This window comes from Triturus cristatus, chromosome 5_2, assembly GCF_964204655.1.
Source record: "Triturus cristatus chromosome 5_2, aTriCri1.1, whole genome shotgun sequence".
Taxonomy (NCBI): Eukaryota; Metazoa; Chordata; class Amphibia; order Caudata; family Salamandridae; genus Triturus; species Triturus cristatus.
The window spans coordinates 31,894,801-31,918,849 of NC_140588.1; the positions used below are offsets into that span (position 1 = coordinate 31,894,801).

The 24,049-nt window shown below is 41.0% G+C and overlaps 1 protein-coding gene across 1 annotated transcript in view; it reads right to left on the minus strand.

The window, feature by feature from the left end:
* The window catches only part of GABBR2 (gamma-aminobutyric acid type B receptor subunit 2), a 2,527,100-nt gene that overhangs the window by 2,004,364 nt on the left and 498,687 nt on the right, over positions 1–24,049 (minus strand). The window contains exon 2 of the mRNA XM_085606789.1: positions 2,616–2,753. Coding sequence (XP_085462915.1) covers positions 2,616–2,753 — 138 coding nt within the window. The remainder of the gene's footprint in view (positions 1–2,615; positions 2,754–24,049) is intronic.

The window sequence follows — 24,049 nt, forward strand, 5'->3', positions numbered from 1 at the left end:
TATTAAAATTAAAAGATTCTAAATTTGTGCCCAGGGCCGGTCCAGGGAAACATCAAACCTCTGAACATTTAACTACCATCCTTATGGCCCTATAGAAAATAAATCACCTATGTGGTTACCTTATATAAGTTTCCAGGAGGAAGATGTATAGCGCAGCAGTCAACGTGTGTGTGTGTGTGTGTGTGTGTGTAAATGCCATATGGTAGTAATATCACTCCTACATCTGAATATTTATAAAATGGTGTCCAAAGTGTGGTAGTTTAACCAAAGCAGATGTAATTGAGAAATTGGAACCTGATATAGTGGTCATGTTTCAAAGGATGGCCAGGATAGAGTACCCTAAAACTAATCTCCTAGTCTTGGTAGAATGGGGAAAGTCATTTCACAAAGCAGGCCACATACTCAGGATTATTGTGCATAGGCAGTTTCAATCAGAATATCAATAACAAAAATGTTGTCTAAAATAAGTAGATTAACAACCATTTTGCTGCAATGGTTGTATATGGTTCTATCACACAACCACGCATTCCTAAACCAGGGGTTCCTTAACAACGTGGTCGAAACAACGAATGCGTCTGTCGAAATCTGAAATAATTTATGTTAGCATAAGCTGAAGCCATCTTGGTTGTGGCATACATTTTTTGGCTTTGTAATTCTTCCATCCTCGCCGCTCGTCTTTTTCCCTGCCTGTGCTGTCTATTTTAGTTGACTTCCTGACTCAGCTAAAAGCAATGTGCATGCAAAAAGTTTGTAGCTGCCAGAACACCTGGTCTCAGACTCAACTGTCAATCATTTACTGCTGCCATAAGCACTCCTGCTCCCCCTCCCACTTTGCTGACTAAGTGATCTCCCATCTGCCCATGTTTGTCGGTAACTATTCCTGTGTAGGCCTGTACCTTCTATTTGTATCCACATGCTTACCAGTGCAGAAAAAGCTGTATATAAGACCTGTGTTATGTGACTTCAATGTACTACCTCTGTCAGCACTTGAGAGTGCTGTGTGGACGTGGTCCCACTCATGAGTGATTAATAAATGTGTTATTTATTCCCAACTCCAGTTCTGATCTCTACTTTGTTGGTTTTTGAACCTGTGGACAAAAGGGTGACCCTGCACCAGTGTACCCCTAAAAAGGTACATTTCCACATCTTAACCACGCATTCCTTTAGCATGCAAGTATTTACAATGACTTGCCTTATGAAAGTGCTGGACTTTGGAACATGTACTATCTCAACTCCAGTCTGTGCAGCAGTAAGGAAAGCGTTGGAATTTAAAGTCCAACGTCACTTTACCGAAGGCATGTCGTTGTAACGACATGCGTGGGTAAGGGATGCGTGGTTATACACATTTGTTGTTCGGACCGCGTTGCAAAGACAACGCCTGGTTCGGCCGTCATTGTAATTGCTTTCTTCCGGTGTAGATTATCCATTATTAACTCCAATTGGGCAATGTTTTGGTAAACGATATTTAAGACACAATATTTTTGTCAGGTGATACGTAGGCCAAGATACTGTGTAGGCCGATCTGAATTAAATACCTTAACTTTATTTCAGAAATTGGTTCTTAAGGAACATCAAATGCTCAAGGCTTTACACCAAAGAAGCAAAATGGTACACCCCAGCCATAAACCAGCCCCTTCGCACTGTCCCTGAACAAATAAAAGAATAAACTCTTGTGACAGATCGTTTACCACCAACACGATTCACATTAAAATCCCAGCACATTCTGTGCTTGTTGCTCCTACGAGTTTCACTCCTCTCCTATAATTACTGCTCCCCTCGCAGACTTCCGTAATGAGACGGTGCAATCCCCAGCCATGCACACGTTTAGTTTCATGGGCAAGATACACTGTTACACTCCTGACATCAAACTGTAATGGGTGTTTAGAAAAGTGGAAATGTGGCCACATCAGTAATATGCAACATTACAGCTCTACTATCATTTGTTTATTGTGTCGAACCCTACCTTTAAAGGTGAGAAATCAAAAAAGCCAAGCCCTACATACGTTTTTATTACACATTTTTTTGTAATCATTAATGTTTTAACGTTTGTGTGAGCTCCATTCAACATACTTTACAGCTCATTCAACTGTTTTGTACGCTTTTTATCTATATGATGCCATTTTAGGAAATGCCTTTGGTCGGGACATGACATTAGCGAATAGAAAGTGCAACCTGTGCAGCAGTAGAGGTGCAAAGGCATGGTTTACATTTTATTGGTGGTGGAAACAAAAAGAAATCCAACCTTTTAGTTTGCACCTCTGCTCCACTAATATAACAAAAGGCTGCAAATATGTACTTCTGGCATTATTTCGTGCTTTAAAAAACTACAAGCTGGTTTTCAACAAGGTGGCACCTCAACAAAAACAGTGCTTACCAAAAGCCCCAGAATAAGAGAAAGAGAATAAGTTTGGCAGTAGTGTAAACATAAACAGTGAAGAACAGCAGGTTTCTTTGAAACATTTATATCCCCTTTCCGCAAGAGTTCGTAATACATCGGATCAGTCTAGTTAATACATATTTTCATGCATTTTTTGATTTGTAGATGCTTGAAAGTATGGCAGTTAGAACATAAAATCTATGCAGCAGCACTAATACTGCAAACAGCACACGCTTACCTGCACCAAATTCCATCCTTTAAGGGACTCGGCAATGATGGAAGTGACAGACGGGCACACACCACCGAAAACCATCAGATGATTTGGTCCATATTTTATGGCATCGTAAAAAGCTTTCAGCCCTTTGGCGTTGTCACACTGCAATTACAAACAAGCATTGGCAAATGCATTAGTTTTCGCCTATATGATTAATAATAAGCTGTTTTATGTGGCTATCTGCTCAAGCCTGAAAATGTGACAATTGTTTTTAATTAATGCTGGAAAGAATGTGTGCACATAATCCTCTTAAATAGAAACACTTGAAACAGTCCAACAAATCCCCCACAACAAGAACAATAAATTCCCATAATTAATTACTAACAAACTGAAAAAATGTTCAGAAAAACAAAATACAATACACTTGAAATTGAGTGACTGCATGGACACATGAAATTACATAAATAAGAAATTAAGCTTCTCTTTATATACTACTTAGCAGAGATTTGCCATCTTACCACTAAAGCACAGGTTTTACTATTATCCACTTCTATAGTACTCAATGTATCAACAGCATAGGGATAAAAGGCTGAATTGGCCCGGCCGGACGTTGAATACGTGGCTTTTATCAACAGATGTCACTTGGGACTCAGGAGACTGATAAAAGCCGACACACGAAGAACAACAGGAAATAGTATGCTACAGCCAATGAAAATATGGGGAAAAGTAAATGGTTACCACAGGAACTGATAAAAAGCAAGGGGGTGGGATGTAAGACCCTTTTAAGATTTATAGTGAATACAATAGATTTCACAAGCACAGCGCAAGTGCTGTGCAGGTGAATCCTAAAAAGTTAACTTTTATCTTGTATGCATGTACACGATGCTGTGATAAGTTGGCAGTGGTGATGCGGTGGCTGAGGATCAGTGGTCTGTGCGATGCTGTCTGTGTTTAAGAGGTCTTTTTGAAATAGGATGTTTTTCCCTAGCTTTGAGGAGATGGGGAAGTAAATGTTGACGTCCTTGGTGTGTGCAGTGCAATTACTATTTCATGTTTTAACGGTTCACAAAATAAGTGATATGGGAGAGGCTTACACAACATCTCAGGGATGTCCTAGCAAAGAACATTATCAATGATTTGGTACCATAAGCAAGACAAAGGTCCACCAAAAATTTGGTGGCTTTAATAATATGGACAGCCTTCTTCACATATTCCAAGATCAAGGACATTAATGAGGGAGGACAGGAATGGGAGAAGGTATGGGATGGATCTGTGTTTTTGGCAATATTGTATTTTTATGCTAAACAAGTCATGGATTCATTCACAGTTTTGAGAAGAGCAGGAAGATGTTGTGGAGCATTAGGTTGCGTGTTGCTGGGAAATTCTGAATAGTTTGTTAGATGGTTGAGTACCTTGTTTATTTATGTGTCATGGTGATTATTGTTAGATCTTCTCACTACTTTCTTCATAGTTCTTTTGTAATATGCATTGTAACAGTTTGACTTGTGCCACTACTGTTAAACACTCTGACTTTTTATTTTTAAACAAATTGCATCTAGGCATTTACCCTTTATTATTAGCCTTAAATTTGTATTCCCAATTTGAATTTTTGCAGGAACTATCACTTCAAGGAATCTGGTTATGTCTGCGTAAAAAGTATCTTAGGGTTTCCCTGGTGTTCAATATCAATCATAGAGCTGTGGATGTTTGTTAAATCTGGTGTGGAAATCCAATGCTTAAGAATCTTTTTGACGGTCTAAAGAGGTTGTGGTCGGGGCCAACTTTGCTCTGTAATCTGGGTTTGTATTTCATACTGGACATTTGAAGTCATGAGTGATCTCTACAAGTCTGGATCTTTAATTCCAAGCAGCTTGTCTCACTATTGAATGAGAAAACGGTGTTCAGCGTATTGTCAGTTCAGCAGGTGTATGGCCTCAAAAATAGTTCAATACCAACGTGACCAGCTTCTCGGTTAGGCATTTGGTTTGTTCTTGCTCTGAGTTAATGATCAAAAAGGTGAACGCTCCTATCAAGAGGACTATGTCTTCATGATGGAGGATGTGACTGAGAATTCCTTCAAGTCGAGTGATATTGGATCTTGAGTATTTGTAGACCTCAGATAAAGTGAAGGATGTATTGGAGTTAATCATTCAGTGTGTGTCTCCAGATCAGGTGTTTCCAACCTTTTCTGTAATATGAGCTACTTATGTTCAATGAAAACCATGCAGAGCTACTTGTGTTATTAGCTTTGTATAGTGAACACATCAAACAACATTACATTAGTGGCCACCCGATGCTGACTGCCAGAGGTGATTACTTCATAAGGGTTCTCAGTAGTAATGCAAAAAAAGGCTTTATCAACTTTGAATGTACATATATGTTGCAAATTCAACCAGTTTTCTCCGAACATCATCTTCTGTGTTCTGAAAATACACGCATTTTTATCTTGAACATACACTTTTCAATTGTGGTATACCTATGATAATTCATCCAAGCAATAGCCTCTAATTTAGTAGGTTGGACTTCACATAGGAGAGTTACTTAGATGTAGCTGGAGAGCTACCAGTAGCTCACAAGCTACTCGTTGGAGTCACCTGGTCCAAATATTCTAATGCAGTAAGAGTTGTGCACTTGATCTCACTTCACGTAATATCTTCTGGAAAGACTATGACTACACACTTCCTCTCCTGATCTCTTTTTTGCTGCATCTCATTGAGTGATGAAACCGAGTTTTCTACTGTCCGCGCGGCACTGGAGTGCAACTGACTAACAGCAACGGCTTAAGCACCTATTGAAGTGGCTTATCAGCCTTTCTCAGATTCCCTTCTTGGTGTGATTCCACTTGGGTACTTACCATTGCAACACGCACTCGCCCACATTGTGGACGACAATGTTTAAATAGCAATTCTGATTCGCAATCTAGACTACTGATGATGCATATTGCCACAGGGGTCCACTTTGAAATGCACCCCGATGTCCTAACTAGGCTGAGATCCTTCTGTGTTTACACTCGCCCTGAAGAAAGTCCATCCTATGAATAAAACATGTTGGCTGTCTTCACTGTAATATGTAAAACCTTACAAAAAAGAAATTGGGGAAAAAAAATAAAGACAAAAATCACATTTGTGTTTATCTTGGTTATTTTGTTGGTGCATCTCTACATGTTAAATTGCAATTTGTAATCTTCCTTGGGTTTATGTACCTTGGCAGCAGGTGCTTGTAGAGTGTGTACACATTTGTGGATATATGTATGCTGTATGTTATCATTTGGAATAATCGGTCAGGTGCAGCTTTCATGGTCCACTGCCTTTGCTTTACTTTGTACTGATGGAACAGACTTGTCAGAAAAAAAAGTTGCTGTCAGGCAGAGGGTGTGACATTTAAATTTACCCGTTTAGTCATATGTTTCTAGGTTGTATCTGTTGAGCAGTCCTGCCTTAAGATGCAGATAATGATCTTTCACGTTTGTGAAGTATACAGATAAATATTAGTGTTGAACACTTGACAAAGATAAAAAGAATTAACCATCCCTTTTTGTTTTTTTTACTTTGATCAATCAATTTCTGCCACCCATCCTGTTGTTGTTTGCCTCTCACCCTTGTTGACACTGCCTGCCCCAACCCAGCAGCCATAACTCAAACAAGCATTTGCAATGCAATAGGTCTTGCATTTGCGAGAGTTTAAGCTATTGGCATGTAAATGACAATACCTTTTATTTATCTGTTTTGATAATTAACAGATAAATAAAATGTATTGTCATTTGCAATGCCAATAGCTCAAACTCTTGTAAATGCGAGGTCTACTTCATTTCAAAGGAGCGGCCAACATTGTCCCGGGCTGCTTGGAAAGTGAAAGAAAGCATGGCACTCAATGTTGCAGAAAAGCATATCATGTCTGCATTAGGAGAAATGCTTAAATAAAAATAGTGCTTACAGACTAAATAAGAAATACTGTGTAACAACAGAAGTAAAAGGGCCAGTCCTCATTGGAGGTTAAAAATTGAGACAAGCGGTACTAAGAAGGGACTAACAAGCGTATTAACGAATCAGAAGCCAGTATTTACAAAGGACAATGACAGAAGCCAATGGAAAATATGGGCAGAGAGTGGGTGGAGTTTCAAGTCCAGACTCGAATACATCATGCCTCTCAGAGCAGCGCATGCGCTGCCCAGGCTCGACCTAAAAAGCACTATGACAAAGAAATCGCTGGCTGTGTCATAGTGCTTTTTTCCAATTTCAGCCATGCAGCACATGCTTTACAACATGACTAAAACATTGACAAAGCCAATAGCTTGCGTAGCCAAGACCTATTGGTTTTTGCCAATGCTTGTTTAAAATACAACCAGATGTGTATAATAACCTCTATTCACTGCTAATAAGACTTTACTAATACTCAAAGAGATCTTTTTAGCAACCTTAGAACAGAGAGAGATTAAGTAAAAAGATTATACAGTGCTTTCCTATGCCTTGCAGTTTGTATGCAGGGCCTCAATGCTAATTCATAACTCACTATGCTACAGTAAAAGGACTGTAACTTATGAACCGCAGCTAACATATGGACCTGTGACGTGAAAGCAGTATCCCACTGATGTATCGACATAACAAACACATTTGTGATCTGCATGTTTCACATTATGTTTTGCAGCAGGTACATTAACCCTCTGTGCTATGATAAGTCAAAAATTTTATTAGAGTACAGATCTTTCCTGAAGGTACTTTTGTCACTGTCTGAAAAACGGAGACGTGCAGGTAAGTAGGTAAGTTAATTAAAGAAGGTCGGTCTCTATGGGTTGAAAATGGCCCAATGGCCTCAACACTTGATGTGACCTATCAGCATCTTCACACTCTCTACTCCCCGACCACCATAGCCTCAGTGTGACTGCCTAGGAGAGGAGAACAGCAGAGACATCGCTTCTGTGCTGAGCTGCTGCTGCTTCCCAAATCCTCCTCAGCCCCACAAGGGCCCATGTGTGAATAGCAGGCCTGCATTGTATACAGTGGCTCGAGCAGGTGGACATGGAGGGGGCTGTGTGGGCAAACGCTCCAAGAAACCGGACCGCAGCTGGCACTCAGGCACCAGCCCATCGGCTGGCAGCCGACTGCCTGCTTTGCCAGTCCAACCCTAGCACGGAGGGCTGGGTCGGCTCTGATGTCCCGAGTTTAAGCTCCAACTCACAGAAGTAACGAGCCAGTTCATGCGCTGTAGCCAAGTGTTTTCTTGAAAAATGGGTGCACCTTTCCCCACAAAAACAGGTCAAGTTCATGTGACTAGCAGAAAATTGGAAGACACTCAGACACAAACACACAGAAGAGCCTTAAAGACGAATATGCAATCTGAACAAGCCCAGTTCTAGAGGGGGGGCCGGGTGGGCAAGGCCCACCCAACCTTGAGCTTCGGCCCTCGCAGTGACGGCGCAAAGGTCAATACAAAATGGCATCTTTAATTTAACCCCTTGTGTGCCCCACCCTTTCCCCGCCCTGTGCCGGGTGTTGAATTAGCGGGCGGGGTTCATGACGAGATAGTCTCGTCATGGGCACAGCGCAACCGCGGCCCATGACGAGACCATCTCGTCATGGGCACTCAAGGGGTTAAAACGTTACTCCTAAATTTGTTTTCCTTCCTCTTTTGGGAGTTGAGTGATTAGGCCTGGGCTCTTTCTTACAGCAATCCCCAATCACCCAACTCCTTTTAGAAAGTTGGGCTGTGTCGTGCAGGAACAATAGGGCATGGTGAAGAGAACAAATTCTTTTTTTGGCACCGAGTAACTTTTGCCTACCGTCCTGCTGTGTAGATATTTCCTTTTCTGGAGTAAATAAGTTTGTTTATTCCTATTCACCTTTCCTGACCCCTGCAGCTGCATATCAGATCAGGCTGTGATACAAAATGTGACTATTGGAGTAGGTAAGAGAATGTTTTACTATTTGTTTTTATTTGTTAAATCTGCACAAGCCCAGCAAGGCACATACGTTGTGTATGCTTCATTTAAATAGTTTTTATCATTATCATGGCCATGGATGCAAGACAACAATAAACATGTTCAGTATACTGGTGATTAATGATTCTACTGGAGAGCAAACCTTTGCCTGTTGGTAATTTTGAAATGCAGATAAGCTGTATTATATGTGGATAGCTCAGTGTGTTACTGCCTTTGTCACAGAGACTCTTGTGTTACTTGCAGTTCAGAAGTTACAATCCTAACATAGGACAGTGACCTATGAACTGTCATCAAAGAGCTGCCTTCAAACTTGAATGGTATAGTTAAAACTTCACACTTTTGTGTTACTATATAGTTAGGACTTCCCCAGTCTTTCAATATTTAGTGTTGCTAAGAAAGAGTTTGGATCCTATACATTTTTATTAGTAAAGCCAACCACCAACCACTGGGGTATGCTTTAAATCCTGAGTTTCTGCTTCCCCAGCCCCAAACCCTCTTAAAATATACTGCCCACCACTATGAATGACATGTGATTCGTACACCTTTTAATCCTCATTGGCTTATGTGGCATTCCCTATAGACTGAGTTACATACTTGTATGATTCATTGTCTCTGTATAATGTTTGCGTGTAATGTGTGCATGGTGTAAAGTACTGTGACACCCTACACTGATATGAGAAGCGCTATACAGCAAATGAAAAGCATATGAGAGAGTGGCTACGGAGAGATGAATGGCATTGTTGAAGGATGGTAGTAATGGTATCTGCAGAGAAAGAGGTAATTGGTGGGGGGGCCAAAAAAGACTTTCGCACTAGCACTAAAGCCGGCCATGTCATGGCCTTTCTGGTTTTATTTAATTAACAGTCAGGTCGTTAGGGCAAATGTGGAACATATTAAAGTGTGTGTTAATTATATTTACTGCTATATTCAATGTTTTCAGTTAGAATGTGATTTTTCTAATGTTTTTTACGGGAATAAGGCAGGTGGAGCTGGATGGTAGCTGATATGGGGCTGAGGCTGAGAGATAAGGTGCACAGGAGAGGGATGGTAGAAAAGTTGATAATCAGGCCTGGAAGTACTTGTTTTGAAGCCTGGCCTGTGGGAATTTGAAGGTTTGCACTTAAGTCCAGACATTGCTCTTACTTTCAAATAACTCTCCACATGCTCTGTATACACACAGAATCGATCCATTGTATCACGGTGACTGTTTGCAAGTGGATATGATGTAATCTAGGGCTTGTAGGCTACCACAAGAGTGACAAATTGGGCCCGCAGCGGCCCACCCAAATGCACCCTTGGCCCACCCAAAAAAAAAAAAAAACAGGAGCCGGGCCTGAACCTGAATGTCCAAAAACTATAGGCAAAGTCACAAAATTACGACTACAGGCAAATAGGTAAGAATAATCTACATCGCTAGTGTTGCTTTCATCTTCCTTTCAAACAACCCAGAGATGCTGGTCAATGAATTTCCATTAAAAAGCAACATAATGTCAGATTCAGTTTTCAAATAGTCTTGAGATAGGCGATTCCGCCTTTTCTTTTAGCTGTCTCGCAAACATGGAAGTAAAACGCCAACTCACGCGCAGTCACCCTCGCAGCTCCCTTTTTTGTAAAAGTAATGAAAATGAACTGAAGTGTCAGCCCAGTCCAACTTGTGAATTAAGTGTGCCCATGTAGAGTCAGATTATAATCAGCAAGAAATTATTTCATGAAGGGCTTTTTCAAAGTGTTGGCAATCCAGTTTGTTTTTCTTATTTGAATGGGAAAGGCTTTGTCATTTCCTGGCACCAGTGCAATATTGATCTGAAAACCTCAACTCGCTCTCTGCATGATGAGATAATATTACAACTGCAGTCCGTCCTAATGGGCATCCTTGCATACCGAACCCAATGACAACATCTATCGCACTTTTTATTGTTTTGCAACTTATACAGGGATATTAGGAAATTAATTTTACGTCCACGTTTTATTACCAACAGATTGTCTTCCTATAAAACCGCTTTCTATCAAATTTGGAATTTGGAAAATGTATCGATATGTAATGCAGCTTTTGTTTTTATTCAACTGGCCATCAAGTGAAGAAATGATCTTTTATATCTGCAATCTTTGAATTTTGAAATTGAATAGACTGCATATTTTAATATTTGGAAAGTAGATCCTTTTTTAAAAATTACTGTATGCATTTTATTTTTACCGCCCCATGTGATGACATGCAAATCTGATCGGTATGTTGTATTTATATTTACGTGGAGAATGTGTCTTAACCCCTTCGCTGCGGATGAAATTATGCCGCAGCGCTGGGAGGTGCGGGGGGGGCAGCGCGGTGGCGCGGTGCTCATGACGGAGCCACTCCGTCATGAGCCACGGTTGGGCTGTGCTCATGACGGAGTGGTTCCGTCATGACTCCGCCCACAGCGCTAATCGCCCGCACAGGCGGGGAATTAGCGCCGCATGGGCGGCGCGGCCGCCAACGGCCGCAGCATGACGGAACCACTCCGTCATGAGCACACGGCAACCGTGGCTCATGACGGCGTGGTTCCGTCATGAGCACGGAAGGAGTTAAGTAAACTAATTAGGGTGAAAATGTTCATAGGAGAATGTTTTATTGGGAATCTTAATTATGATTATTGTAAAACTTATGGTGAATTGATTTCTTTTTTCTGTAGAATGCTTTTATGGATATATTTCTATATACAGAATGAAGCTTGTTTTGATTTGAGAACATCTATAACGGAGTTCACTGCTGGCTTTTCCTGGGCTATCTGAAGGATGCACATGTCCGACTGCGCAGCGCTACAGCCCAGCATCTTGGCCCCCTGCCTTCACTTCATGCTTAATACACATGTACGAGGAGCACAGTTACAGGACTTAGACTAATGTAGCTGAAATCATTCAGAATTAGTTATAGCATTCTGATGAGAATGCAATGCAAACAAGCCTTGCCAAATCAGATTGGTCTCGCACTCGGTACTCACTTGGCCATTGCTTTTTAGGTCTCGCCTAGCGAATGCAGGGCATGCGCTGCTTCACCTTGGCGAGACTATTGTTGTCGGTTTGGTGCACGAAGGGAGACAAAACATGTGCGCGCCCAGACAGCCGATCTGCACACTCACGGCATCTGCATGAGCTTGGGCCCGGACAGCACATGGGCAAGCGCACGGCGTGTCTTTCAGCTTGCGTCTGGTCAGCCAATGTGCACGCTCACATGATCACGGCTTCTCTTTCAGCTTGTTTCGGACAGTGTCAAGGGTGAAGGTAAGATCCCGTGGCATGTTCATTAAAATGTGCACGCGTACAGACAGGTTGCGGCGTTTCAGCACAAAGTGCTTTCGCTTGTTTCTGTATCTCCCTGCCGCTGCTAAGAGGCTTAATGGAAAAGAATGCTTTAAATCATCACAGGGAAGTTGCATTTTAATGCTGGTCCGCATCAGAGACCCGGGATTGCATTCCGCTGCTTTAATCATTTGTTTTTATCTGGCAAGCCAGAGGGAAGAGCGCGAAAGCTCAGAGGCCCGGGGATTGCATTCCGCCGCTTTAACCATTTGCTTTTATCTGGTTTTGTTATTGCTATTACATCTAGAGCGGTTCTGTCTTACTATTCTTTGTTTTAGCCAAGCTCTATCTAGAGAACAACGAGCGGTTGCCAGATCAAATATAATGAATAAGTGACATGTAAAGTAGGATTTGCACGGGCTCAGTTTCAGATATTTCTGGAAGCCCCTGATCGCAAAAACATGGTAACAACGGTGGCTTATGATAACGTCCGGACTCCAGATCAAACAAAAGGTTCATTACGCCAGCCTGTACATCGAACTTGGGCACTTTTACGCTTTTCCGTCACTTTTATTGTGTCTCCTGTAAAAAGAACAGGCAGGTATAGCACGACCCGCATCTACCACCCCGAGCAACAGCCAAAGAGCCTTCTGTGAACACATGGTGCTCTTTGAGCTGTTGCTGACGCCCCCTGCACCCTGTATCAACGAAACTTGAGTATTACACCCCCCACCCCCACCCCCCCCCCCGCAGCTTTGGCATGGAGTCTCATCCACCTGCTAGTTTAGCTTTCTATAAACTTTTATTCAAGCCGTATTAAATGGAGAAACATGTACACACAGTCCCTCTCATCTTCCCCAACCCCTTTCCACCCGATTAAACGACAGTAAACAGTGCTTCACTAATTTCAATGTCATTCCTTGGCATCCAGCCACAGAGCTCCTCTCCCATAACGTTACAACTAAGCGGGCTCGTGCCCCACCGCCCCCGTCATCTCTGGTGTCACACAATTCAGATTGTTTCAGAATGTCCAACTACCTCAGTCTCTGTGGGCCGTGGAGCCACTTAAAGATTTTAGCCAGGTAAGAAAGTAACATGCCACATTGTTTTCGAAAGGGATGCTCACTTCCTTGGGCCATTTTCTATTCCCAGGAGCCCAAAACACTGCCACCACGTATTCTCACACAGGAGAATTACTGTTGCCCACCTAGTCAAAATCACATTTGTCCGCAAGCAGCATACATGACACAGTTTTCCCACACAGAGTACACCACAGATAATATTCTGCTTCAGAGGGTCCTCCCAGCAAAATCACCTCCGCTCAAGGGACCATCTTAGAGACAGTGTTTTTTTTTTTTTACCCCGGACGGAAGCAATGTGTGGATAGTACCATATAATATAAGTGAGGGTACTGTCACTACCCGCAGCTCCGACCACTACTGGAGCCGTCAATAGCATAGAGGCATAGAATAACAATCACACAGAAGGGGCCCCTCAACTGATGCTTGGGCAGGGGGAAACTGCAAATTTCAAAAAGCATTTGCAATGCAATAGGTCTCGCATTGATGCGAGTTTGAGCTATTGACATTGCAAATAACAATGCCTTTTATTTTTGTTTTGTTTTTAAAACATAAATAAAAGGCATTATTTACAATGCCAATAGCTTACACTCTCGTAACTGTGAGACCTATTGCATTGCAAATGCTTGTTGATGATACTGTTCAGTTTCAGGGAAAGGGGGACAGCTTTATTGTGGTTTCTGAACGGCATCGGCAAGAACAGAAAACGAAAACAGCACGAAAATGTATACAAATGCATGTGTATGCGTCATAACTCTATGAAGGCTCCAGCGCGATGACGTGTACTCATGCATGCATCACCACGCATGCACAAAAATGCGCTATTACACTATGCTGGGATTTCTTTTCTTGTCAATTTACTATTCAAAGATGGCAGATGCTGATCTTCTGTCTGTAACTTAACAACAACAAAAAGTAAGTGGACGAAAGGGCCTTATTTAGATAGGAGTGTCCCAGCAACAAATTGAAGTTGATGGGCTCTCCACATAAAATACATAAGGAAAAGAATGCAAAGGTGGATGGCTCTGAGGGCAACGTAGGAGCATGTAGACGTGGAGGACAGCAAGTAAACACTGCTGAGTGACAGGAACAACAGAGAGGGTTGAGGAAGCAACTATGGAGCTAGGTTGGGGTAGATATGAATAAATGAAACACCCAGAAAGGGATGAGGGAAGCAGCAAATAAGTTGGAACTAAAGCAACTCAAAGCACGTGGAGGCAGGGATGTAAGGAGAGAAGTAGCACACGGAGGACAGAGCAAGAAAACACATACACCAATAAAGTGCGGAAAGAAAAAAGTAGCTCTCTAATGTGGAAGGATAAAAAAAATTCAATTAAAAGGATGCTAAACAAGCTATCTGCAAGGAGAGGTACAAATACAGATAGAGCAGAAAAGACATTAAAAGAAGAAACAACCAAATGAGATTGGCAAGCAACTAACTAACCGTAAGTAGTCGGCGGACTCATATTGTAGACAATATGTATTCAACAGCAGACAGCTAAACTTGTCTATATCTGAGACCTACAAGCTGCAGTCACACCAACCATGCAGGCCAAAATAAACACTCCTCACAAGTAGTCCCGTTTTGTTAACCCAGCATCTATAGAAGGTTTTTGAGCAGAAAAACATTCAAACAGCTCTAGGATGAACCCCTATCAGAATAAATGAGTCTATTTAATGCTTCACTGACTAATATATTTCAAAGATACATGTGCTTCATGGAGCAGACATAGCTTGGAGGTGTCTTACTTGGTATGGTGAGATTATAGCGATAAAATACAGGAAATATTGTATGAGAATTCATCCTCCTTATACTTCACATAATGAGTGTCGGGGTTGCTTACTATCTGCTATGGGATGTTTTACAGCGAAGGGGCCCGCGTGTGTATTAGAGGGAAGGATGAGCTCAGACACCCTCTGAACCTTGAGTGGTAGACCGCTGCGATTGGAAATCCATTGGCTGTTATATTGTGTAAAAAGATACACTTTGTCCGCCTGATCTGTCACCTGGGTAAGCAGAGCAGGTGGTGTACAGGAGGTGACTCCCAGAGACACACATCTGTCACTTATGTGACACCAAAGCAAATCTTTGGTACAGCTCTGTCAACGGCACATCCTTCTAACTACATCAACATACGCTTAGAGTAATTCAGCATATGCTAACTTACACATATGTACCACATCCTCGTGTGCACAACATTCCGTTGAGACTATAGAATTGGCTAGCAATGCTAGTCGGGAGAATAGTCTACTGAGTACAAGCAATGGACACCGGTTCGCCCATTATTCAATGGAATGAAATACATGGCAAAGTCTTTCAGCAACAAGATGTGGAGCGTATTACGCGCCATCTCCAGTTGCACTGCTAAATTGCGCATTGCGGCGCCTTATATGTTCAACCGTTGTACTCAAAAGTAATCCATGTACTCCATATTTTTAATTCCATTTATTTCTTCTCTCAACTCCTGTTCAATCCACATGCAGGAATATTTTGCCATTTCCACTGCCTTGGACGAATTATGCATCAGTGTGTGTTTTCGTAAAGAGGTCCGGATGGGCACAAGTTAAACATGGGAAGCTACGGAAATGGCAAAATATTTCAGCATGTGGATTGAACAGGCGTTGAGTGAAGAAATACATGGAATTAAAAATATGGAGTACATGGATTACTTTTGAGTACAATGGTTGAACATATAAGGCGCTGTAATGCGCAATTTAGCAGTGCAACTGGAGATGGCGCGTAATACGCTCCGCATCTTGTTGGTTTCAATTCAAATGTCACTTGGGCAAGACATTTTTCGAGTTCGCACGCACTCTTTGAGGATGAATATGGATAAACTTTGGATTAACAGGTGTGCATCCCACCACCATAACTTTTCATGAAAGTCTTTCAGCAGATACATCCATAGGCAGTGTACATGACAAAGATCCCTGCCACTCCCAATAATGAATGCATGGAAGGACTGTGAAGAAATAATTAGATGTTTTTTTTCCAGGTTATCAAGTGCAGATAAGCTATGTGATACCATTACCCCCAGAACAAGATAAAGTATCAAGAGATCAGGGTTGGGGGAAAAGTATCAACGGACTAAGAGCCATCTTCAGAGAGGTAAATTAAAACTTATTTAACATACTGCACAACAGCTTCTTCTATAAAACCACCCCACCCCATTACAAACCAACCAAGGAGAAGTCAGCCAATGACGACACACTGTGGCAAGGATCAACACAGCTAAGCTAGATGCAAAATAACCAAAATACAGTGCTTTCAAGTTTGCCCTTAGGCTACAAGCTATTCGAAAAATGTTTGATCAAGGCCTTCATTAACATGTACAATTGAACAAAACTCCAACTGAGGAAAGCAAAACATGCTTTCATCCACAAGATCAAGGTAGTCAGCGGTTCCACCATGGCAGTGGCTGCAGCGAGCCTGCATATAAAATACCCACTTACATCATCCCCATTTTAAGGATGAATTCATTGACTTTAGGTATGTGGCAGAAAAAGTCATGATTCAACGCTAGGTATCTTTCATGTGATAGAAAGCCTAAAATGTCATTTATAGGGGAATGGTGTGATAGAGGTATTGAGAGGGGCAGTTTTTAATTCTAGCTATTGACTACCTGACTTGATGGCGTCAGCACCAAAACATACTCAGAAAGGGCCTTTATGTCAACTCACTTCAACCATTGGTTAATGTGTGTCAGCCTCTTTCAATTATTGTTTAAAGAAAGCATAATTCACATTTGTTATAAGAAGAACAGAGTATTTCTCTTTGAAGAGTGTTTGCCCCTGCAGTGGATGAATGGTGAAATGAAGCATCCATGCACTGCAGTGGAGTCACATTTAAAAGTGTTTCAACACTCATGTACTAACAGTGGTGATTTTGCACCTAAATTGTTTTTGCCACTAAATGTGATTTCTTTGTCTGCAAGTGTTCTTCTGCCGACATTGTACCTGGGTGATTTTGGACCTTATTCTGTTTTTGCACAGAGATGTTATTTTGCCCCTACAAGTGATGCCACAATATTACTAACTTTGCATCAAAGGTGACTTTGCCCCTTTAGGTGATTTTCCATCTAAAAGTGACCTGTTTTTAACAGTCATGCTGATGTTGCATCAAATTCTGATTTTGCACCTTAATGTGCTGTTGGTCAATTGTGATGCTCAGCTATTACACTTCTACATATAAAGATATCTTGCTGATGTATATTCTGTGTATGCTTATTAATTGTACACCTGAATGTCATAACACACAATTGTCAACTTTGCACCCTGGCTGTGTTTGTGCACCTAAATGTGATTTTTGTTCCTCTACATGTTTTTACACCTAAGGGAGTCTCATGCTGATATTGCACAAAGAATGATTTTGCATCTTACTGAAATATTGCACTTAAATTTGACTTTTACTTCTACAAGTATTTGATACTCATTTTGATGTTGCTCTATGGGAAATCTTTCACCTGAAGATGATTTTACACATAAATGCGTTATTGTACCAAAAAGTGCTTCGATGGCGTTTTCCCACAGACGATTTTGCACCTAATTGTATTTCTGCCCCCTAAAATTGATGTTTTTGTTAAAGGTGATGTTTGCTTCTACAGACGGTTTCACACACCTATTAGGGTTGTGCTGAGGGTGGTTTTTGCACCTAAACATAATTTTGCATGTAAATGTGATTTTTGCTTCTAAATTTAAACACACTCATGCTGATTCTGCAGCATGGACAATTTCGCCCCTCATTGTGTTGTCAATCAAATGTGAGGTCTCATTGATGTCACCTCTGACACCTAATGAGACATCTTACTACCACGTTTTCTCTCTGTACTGATACCCCAAGGCAGTGTTTTGCAAATGTCCCATACTCAATCTTTCATTTAACCCCTTCAGTGCCCCACCCTTTCCCCCTCCTGTGCCGGGCCTTTCATTAGCGGGCGGGGTCCATGACGAGATAGTCTCGTCATGGGCACAGCGCAACCATGCTCCATGACGAGACTATCTCGTCATGGGCATAGAAGAGGTTAAGAACAATAGCCTGCACATTTTTTATATGCATCTTTTTATGGCCATCAAATCTAAAGTGAAAAGAGCTTCATATCAGGTGAGAATCCGGGGTGCATGTAACAGTCCCTAAGTGGTGCCATTGTCCCTCTCACCTATCCAGAGCTACTCTCAAATACACAAACACCAAGCTATGATGAAGCCTTGATGGAAACCTTAATCATTGACAAACACTATAGTCTGCGTCTGGAGGCCATTAAAATCGACTTTCCTTAAAATACTAAAGACATACCTTGACTGACATACTAAGCTTTTTTTGAAACTCAAAAATCCCTCAGCATCTCAGATCACCATATCGAAATACACGAGTTGCGCGTCACCCGATATGAAAATTTGAAGCTCATGATCCAAATACCATATCTTGATAAGCGTGTTTGACACCCAGGAGTGCCTTTAACCGTCCGTTGTGGCTACATACACACTTTACCATCTCTACTCATTACAGCACCACTAGCTCACCCTCCTCTACTTCCCCATAATGCAAACCTAAATCAAGAAAGTCTGGAAAGTCAACTTCCCATTTCAGTCCATCTGCACCAACACAACACCACAAACTGGCTTCCAACAGAAGTACACAGCCACTCATAGGCATTAATCACAAGATGTGTGATTGCTCACGTTGTGCTTTCTTATAGCCACTTGCTACTGATCTGTGCACATATCTTTCATAGACTCCCCAAAAAGACCCACATGACATCAAAATTAAGCTGGATTACCTTTGTGAAATAATGTAAAATCTGCAAACTGTACTTTCAGTTTCTCTCCCACAAACACCCTCCTCCAAAAGACTGCTCTCCCAACATGTTACATGCCTTACTTGCTGCTCATAGTCCTGAAGAACCCAACATTCACACCAGCATCGATAGTTTGATGCATTTCTCCAAGCACTTTTTCTAAATCTGTAATCTTAGATCCCACAACACATCCGATTACCACAACCCCAAGCTATCTCTTTTTAAGTGTTTTAAATACAAAGATCAGTCTGCCTAAACAGCCCCAGAAGTATTACCTCTGACACATCAAAGATGCCCTCTAGACCAGTCGGTCTATGGCCTGTAATGGGTTTTTAGTGCAACCTCTTCCGTTTATTCCCTCAACCAATATCTTGATGCTATTGCATTCACAGAAAGATGACCCTGCTCATCCTCCGTAGCACTATGTTACCACTAGGATACAACATCCTGTACCTTAGAAAAACAGAACAAAACTGGTGGATTTCGATTTTATCCATAAGGAGTTCCTTCAATACAAACTGATTACCTCTAAAATAAACCCTCTTCATTCCAGTGCCTGTTGAGATTACAAACACAACACCTAATCCGCTGATGCTGGACGGTATATATCAGCTAACTGGAAGCAATACGTGTTTTACTGATTATTCCTTGATAATGTTGTGACACTGATTAATTCACCTCTTCTTGTGACCAGATTTTTCTTGGGAATTTCATTCTCAACTGGGAGAAAGAGGAAGATGCCCATGCATGCCTCTCCAAATCCTTCTTATCCAACAGCACCCTACTATAGCATTGAAACTTCCTCCCCACAAAAGGGGTCTTACCTTGGACCCAATTTTCATAAAGAAATAAACATACAAATCTCTAACCAGCTCAGCTTTGAGTGGTCAGACAACTCCTTTGCTTTCAAAATCCTGACGGTAACAGATCCTCGTTTGTATCCTCAGGTAGTGTGAACAATGGTGGTGTTAGATGTGTGTGTGTGTGTGTGTTTTTTAAATAAACCGTCACCGTGAACCACAACATGGGGTATGAAAGGAATTAAGTGAATAAGTACAACTACAATATGCGATACTGAATTTTGACCTACTCTGGTCAGAATCAAAATAAGACTTTTTAAAATAATTACGTCTTATCTGTCACTTTTGTATTTCAGGTCAGTTCACAAAACAAGGTAGAATCATGCTTTGTGATTTATGGTGTGACTGATTACTGGGATTCCCATTACACATTGATGGATCAGTCACTCAGTACTGTAGGTTGCTTTTTTCTAGTCCCAACGAATTGCCGATAGACCCTTTGTGGGCTAGAGTAGGCTAGAAACATGTTGACCTCACATTGTATAAACTAATCATGACTGCTCTATAGGACCCTTTTATTCCAGATGAGCACCACTATTTTTAATTAGGTTAGTGAGCTCCATTAGTAAAGTTTACTCAAACCCAGCATCACTAGACCTATTTTAAGTCACCTTTTTCACCACAGCACACACGCTTTACAGCCCACATTACCACACTTCATTAAACGGCAAAATTAAAAGACCTCTGGCATAGACCTCCTTCCTGGATGCCCATCGGGCAACGCAGTGCCGGCCCGACAAGGAGCATGTGCAGATGATGAAGCATGACACCTTTCGGGGTGTGTGAGGGCACTTGCTCCTATTGGAGCATATTCTACTGACCTGACATACTACTAGTAGTTTACCTTTGTCTAAAGAACTGCACACGCCTGTATTTAAGTTACATAACAGATCCTTTCCATGCTAAACAAGAGACAGAGATGCTAAAATTGCAAAGATTGTAAACGCATTCGTAATAAGCATTGGCAAAGTCAACCTGTCTGGTTGTAATGTCTAAGACTACTGGAACACCTTGTATCTAGGAGTCGACAAACGCCAGCTGTCTTAACTCCAATCCTTGCAAAATGCAGTTGCACGTATCCTGCTTAACATTCCAAAATATAGCCATATCTCGGGTGCCATTAGAAATTTGCAATGGCTACCAATTGAGCAGCGAACTGAGTATAGGCACTATGCCTGGTTCTTAAAGCTGTATGGGGGGGGGCCTAACGACTACCGTAAATTATTCCAATGGCATGCCCCCTGCCGAATGCTAAGGTCTGCCAATAAAGCTCTACTCCGCATCCCCAGAGTTAGGAAGACCAGATGGGGAGGCAGATGTCTCTCTTTTCTGGCAACTAAGCTCTGGAACAAACTTCCAATAAATATTAGACTTCTATCATCCAGGTCTCAGTTTAGGAGCCAATATAAAACCTGGCTTTTCCCTCCCCAGTAGCGACCTTGTTTCTCCTGACTTCCTTACCTACTTGCTTCCTTCAGCGCCAAGATGCCTCGGCATTCGTATGCTTTATAAGTAATGTGCGAACACATGCAAACATAGACATGTACAAATGTGGCCATGCTATTTTTGCCATGCCTATACACAACTTGTCTCTTTCTGTGTTGCTTATGTCTGTGCTCTGTTTTTAGGGTCATGTTATTTTGGTTCCGTAATATTGCAGTATTGGTGCCATGCAGTGCAGTAAGCTTGCATGGGGACACAGACATAAAAACACAGAGGGAGGTTCCAAGAGACTCTAAACTGTATTTACACAAGGACATAAGGAGTCAGAGGATGCATTTAGGCGGTTTCACTCTATATTACTTGTACGTCTCTCACTCAGAATACAGTGTGCAGCTTGTTGAAGAGGTAGCTCTCTCCAATGATGAGGTTTTTTTACACACACAATCTATTTTTGGAAGTTTATAAATAACTGAACCCTTGAAGTGCAGGAAGGTTTGCCCAAAGGACATTTGAAAGATGTGCACATTATAAAGATTGTTTATATAACGATCTAAACTATAGCTTTTAAATGTCTTTCATCAATTACTCTTCTCCAGACACAGAATGCTTGTTCTAACGGAACTGTATATTTTTGTATTGAGACTGTCAATGAAACACAGACACTGTGTATATCAAAGGCGTGCATATATTACTTTAAAAACTGATATATACTGATAGTTGTCGTGGGTCCACGTTGAGGTTACTGAACATTTTCATAATTAAATCAAAATTTGTCATTAAAGTGTATTCTCGTGTATTTTTTTCCACAATTACATGAAAAATACCTTTAAGGTTATGCACCATGTTTTAAATGCTTTAATTATTCAAGGTGAGATTCTGCTAGTGTTGTATCATTTCAGACTTAATTTTGTTGCATTTGAAAATATTGAGATGTGCGGAATTTATATAATTTGCTTTTTGTTTAATTAGGCTAAATTGAAGGAACATTTTAGAAAAGTATACGTAAATAGGCAAAATGCGAAACCAGCACTAGGCACTATATTTTAGTATGAAATGCATCCTCATGGTGACTCATGTGGATCTAAAAAAATAGTGTAAAATACAAGCACTGCAAACAACAGTCACTTGTGTTCTGTTGTTCTTACCATGAATAGTGCCTAATATCATGACATGGCTTGATAGCATAATTTTAGGAATTATACATGGGAGTAATAATGTGCAACTTAACCAAGGTTACGCTGCTGTAATGCGAATTTCGCCCAGGCCTAATTTATGCGCAAGTACAGGTAAAAGCAAGCATATGCCCCTGTAAAGCATACTGTGTTCAAGTCAGCTGTCACATTAACTCACATACATTCTGGCTAATCATACACAAATTCACTGTTTCTCGCTTACTATATTTTTCATGTTGGTCACTAGTCCATTGTTATTACATTGTATTGCATGTTCTGCTATTGAAAAATAAAATGTTGCTTATTAAATCCTAAACTCAGTTTTAGATGACGGGTGTTGGCTTGTGTATTTTACGTAGTACATTTTTATTTACTTACAGGCCATATTATGAACATAACTCGGAGTAATTTCTAAAGGCAATGTCTCAGGAAAGCTCATAATTTGCCAGACAACAGTTGTGTAACTGATTAGCTGACATTAAATGGCTGAGATCATTTAATAAGGCAAGTAGCTAGAACTGTTTCTGATTTGAAATTGAAGATTAGATCATACTGAACAGTTTAGATGACATTTAAGCAAAGTGGATGAAAAATAGCATGCAGAATTCATTGTGCTTTATTCCAGTTTACAATATTACAAATCTCGGGGTTAAAACTGCATTCATGTGAGTGGGGATTTACAACCCATAAAAAAGCAAACATTTGGTTCATAGAGAAGAATAAAGGTCCTTAAAATTAAAAACAGTAAGACAAGGAGCCATGCCTAGTGAGACAGGGTTTGAATCTTCCATTTTTCTTTTTACACAGATAAATCCCTTCTGTTGAATGAGGCAAACTTCATTGTGTAAGGACTGGGATGTGAAACATCCTCCGCAACCTCATCGACACACTCGGAGTGGCACAGCTTGTCACACAACCAACAGACTCCAAATGCCACATCCTGGACTTTGTCTTCTCAATAATCCAATGGAAAATACCCATACCCAGGCCAGGACAGCCACTTTGTCATCCATATCTACTTTGTCAACGTCCTACCAACAAATCAAGATCAACTCAAAGAGAAGACCAAACCTTCAGATTCATCAAAATATCAACGTCCAATTAAAACATTAGGGTGCAAGGCAAAGCCTTCAGCGGCCTTGCTGACAATAAGCAAGCTCTATACATTCAGGAAAGAAAATAGAAAAAAACAGAACTTCCATTGACCTCATTATATTGAAATCTTTCCGAACAGCATGCATACAGCTTATAACATCAGCCAAAGAAAGGTAAGCCGCCAACAGAGGCAGAATGTTCTTCAAGACAATCAAGTACTGTACCAACACCCTGCCAGATCCACCTATTCCTCACTCCACAGACAAATGCAATGCCATCAACCTCTCCTTTAGAGAAATAATACAGAAAATCTGAAAGTGCATCAACAACTCATAGTCTGCTTTATCTTCTATGCCCACCCCTTCCTGTAAAATCCCACATTTATCTTCCTTTAAATTCCTATCTTCCTGCAGATCTCGCCATTACACTCAACTACCTCAAAGCTCACCATCTCTGGTGGTTCTCAGCTGTAAAAAGGAAAAGAATAAGGCAGCAGATCTTTTCCATCAATTTCTCAAGGATCTGTAATAAAATCACTGTATCCATCAGGATTGCCCCAGTGCGTCTCCAATTTAGGAAAGTCTTGAAGGTGCACCTCTTTAAAGAACACTACATCACAATGTATTAACAGTCCACAAACCAGCTATTCTATCATCATAATTTATCTTTATGCAGTCAGTTAGGACCATGAAAGCACAATAAAATCATAAATGGAGATGTCACACTCAATAAAATTGCAAAAAACATCACATTTAAGCTAAAATATTTTGGCTCCTTAAAATGGTAGGATAAATTAATATAAATAG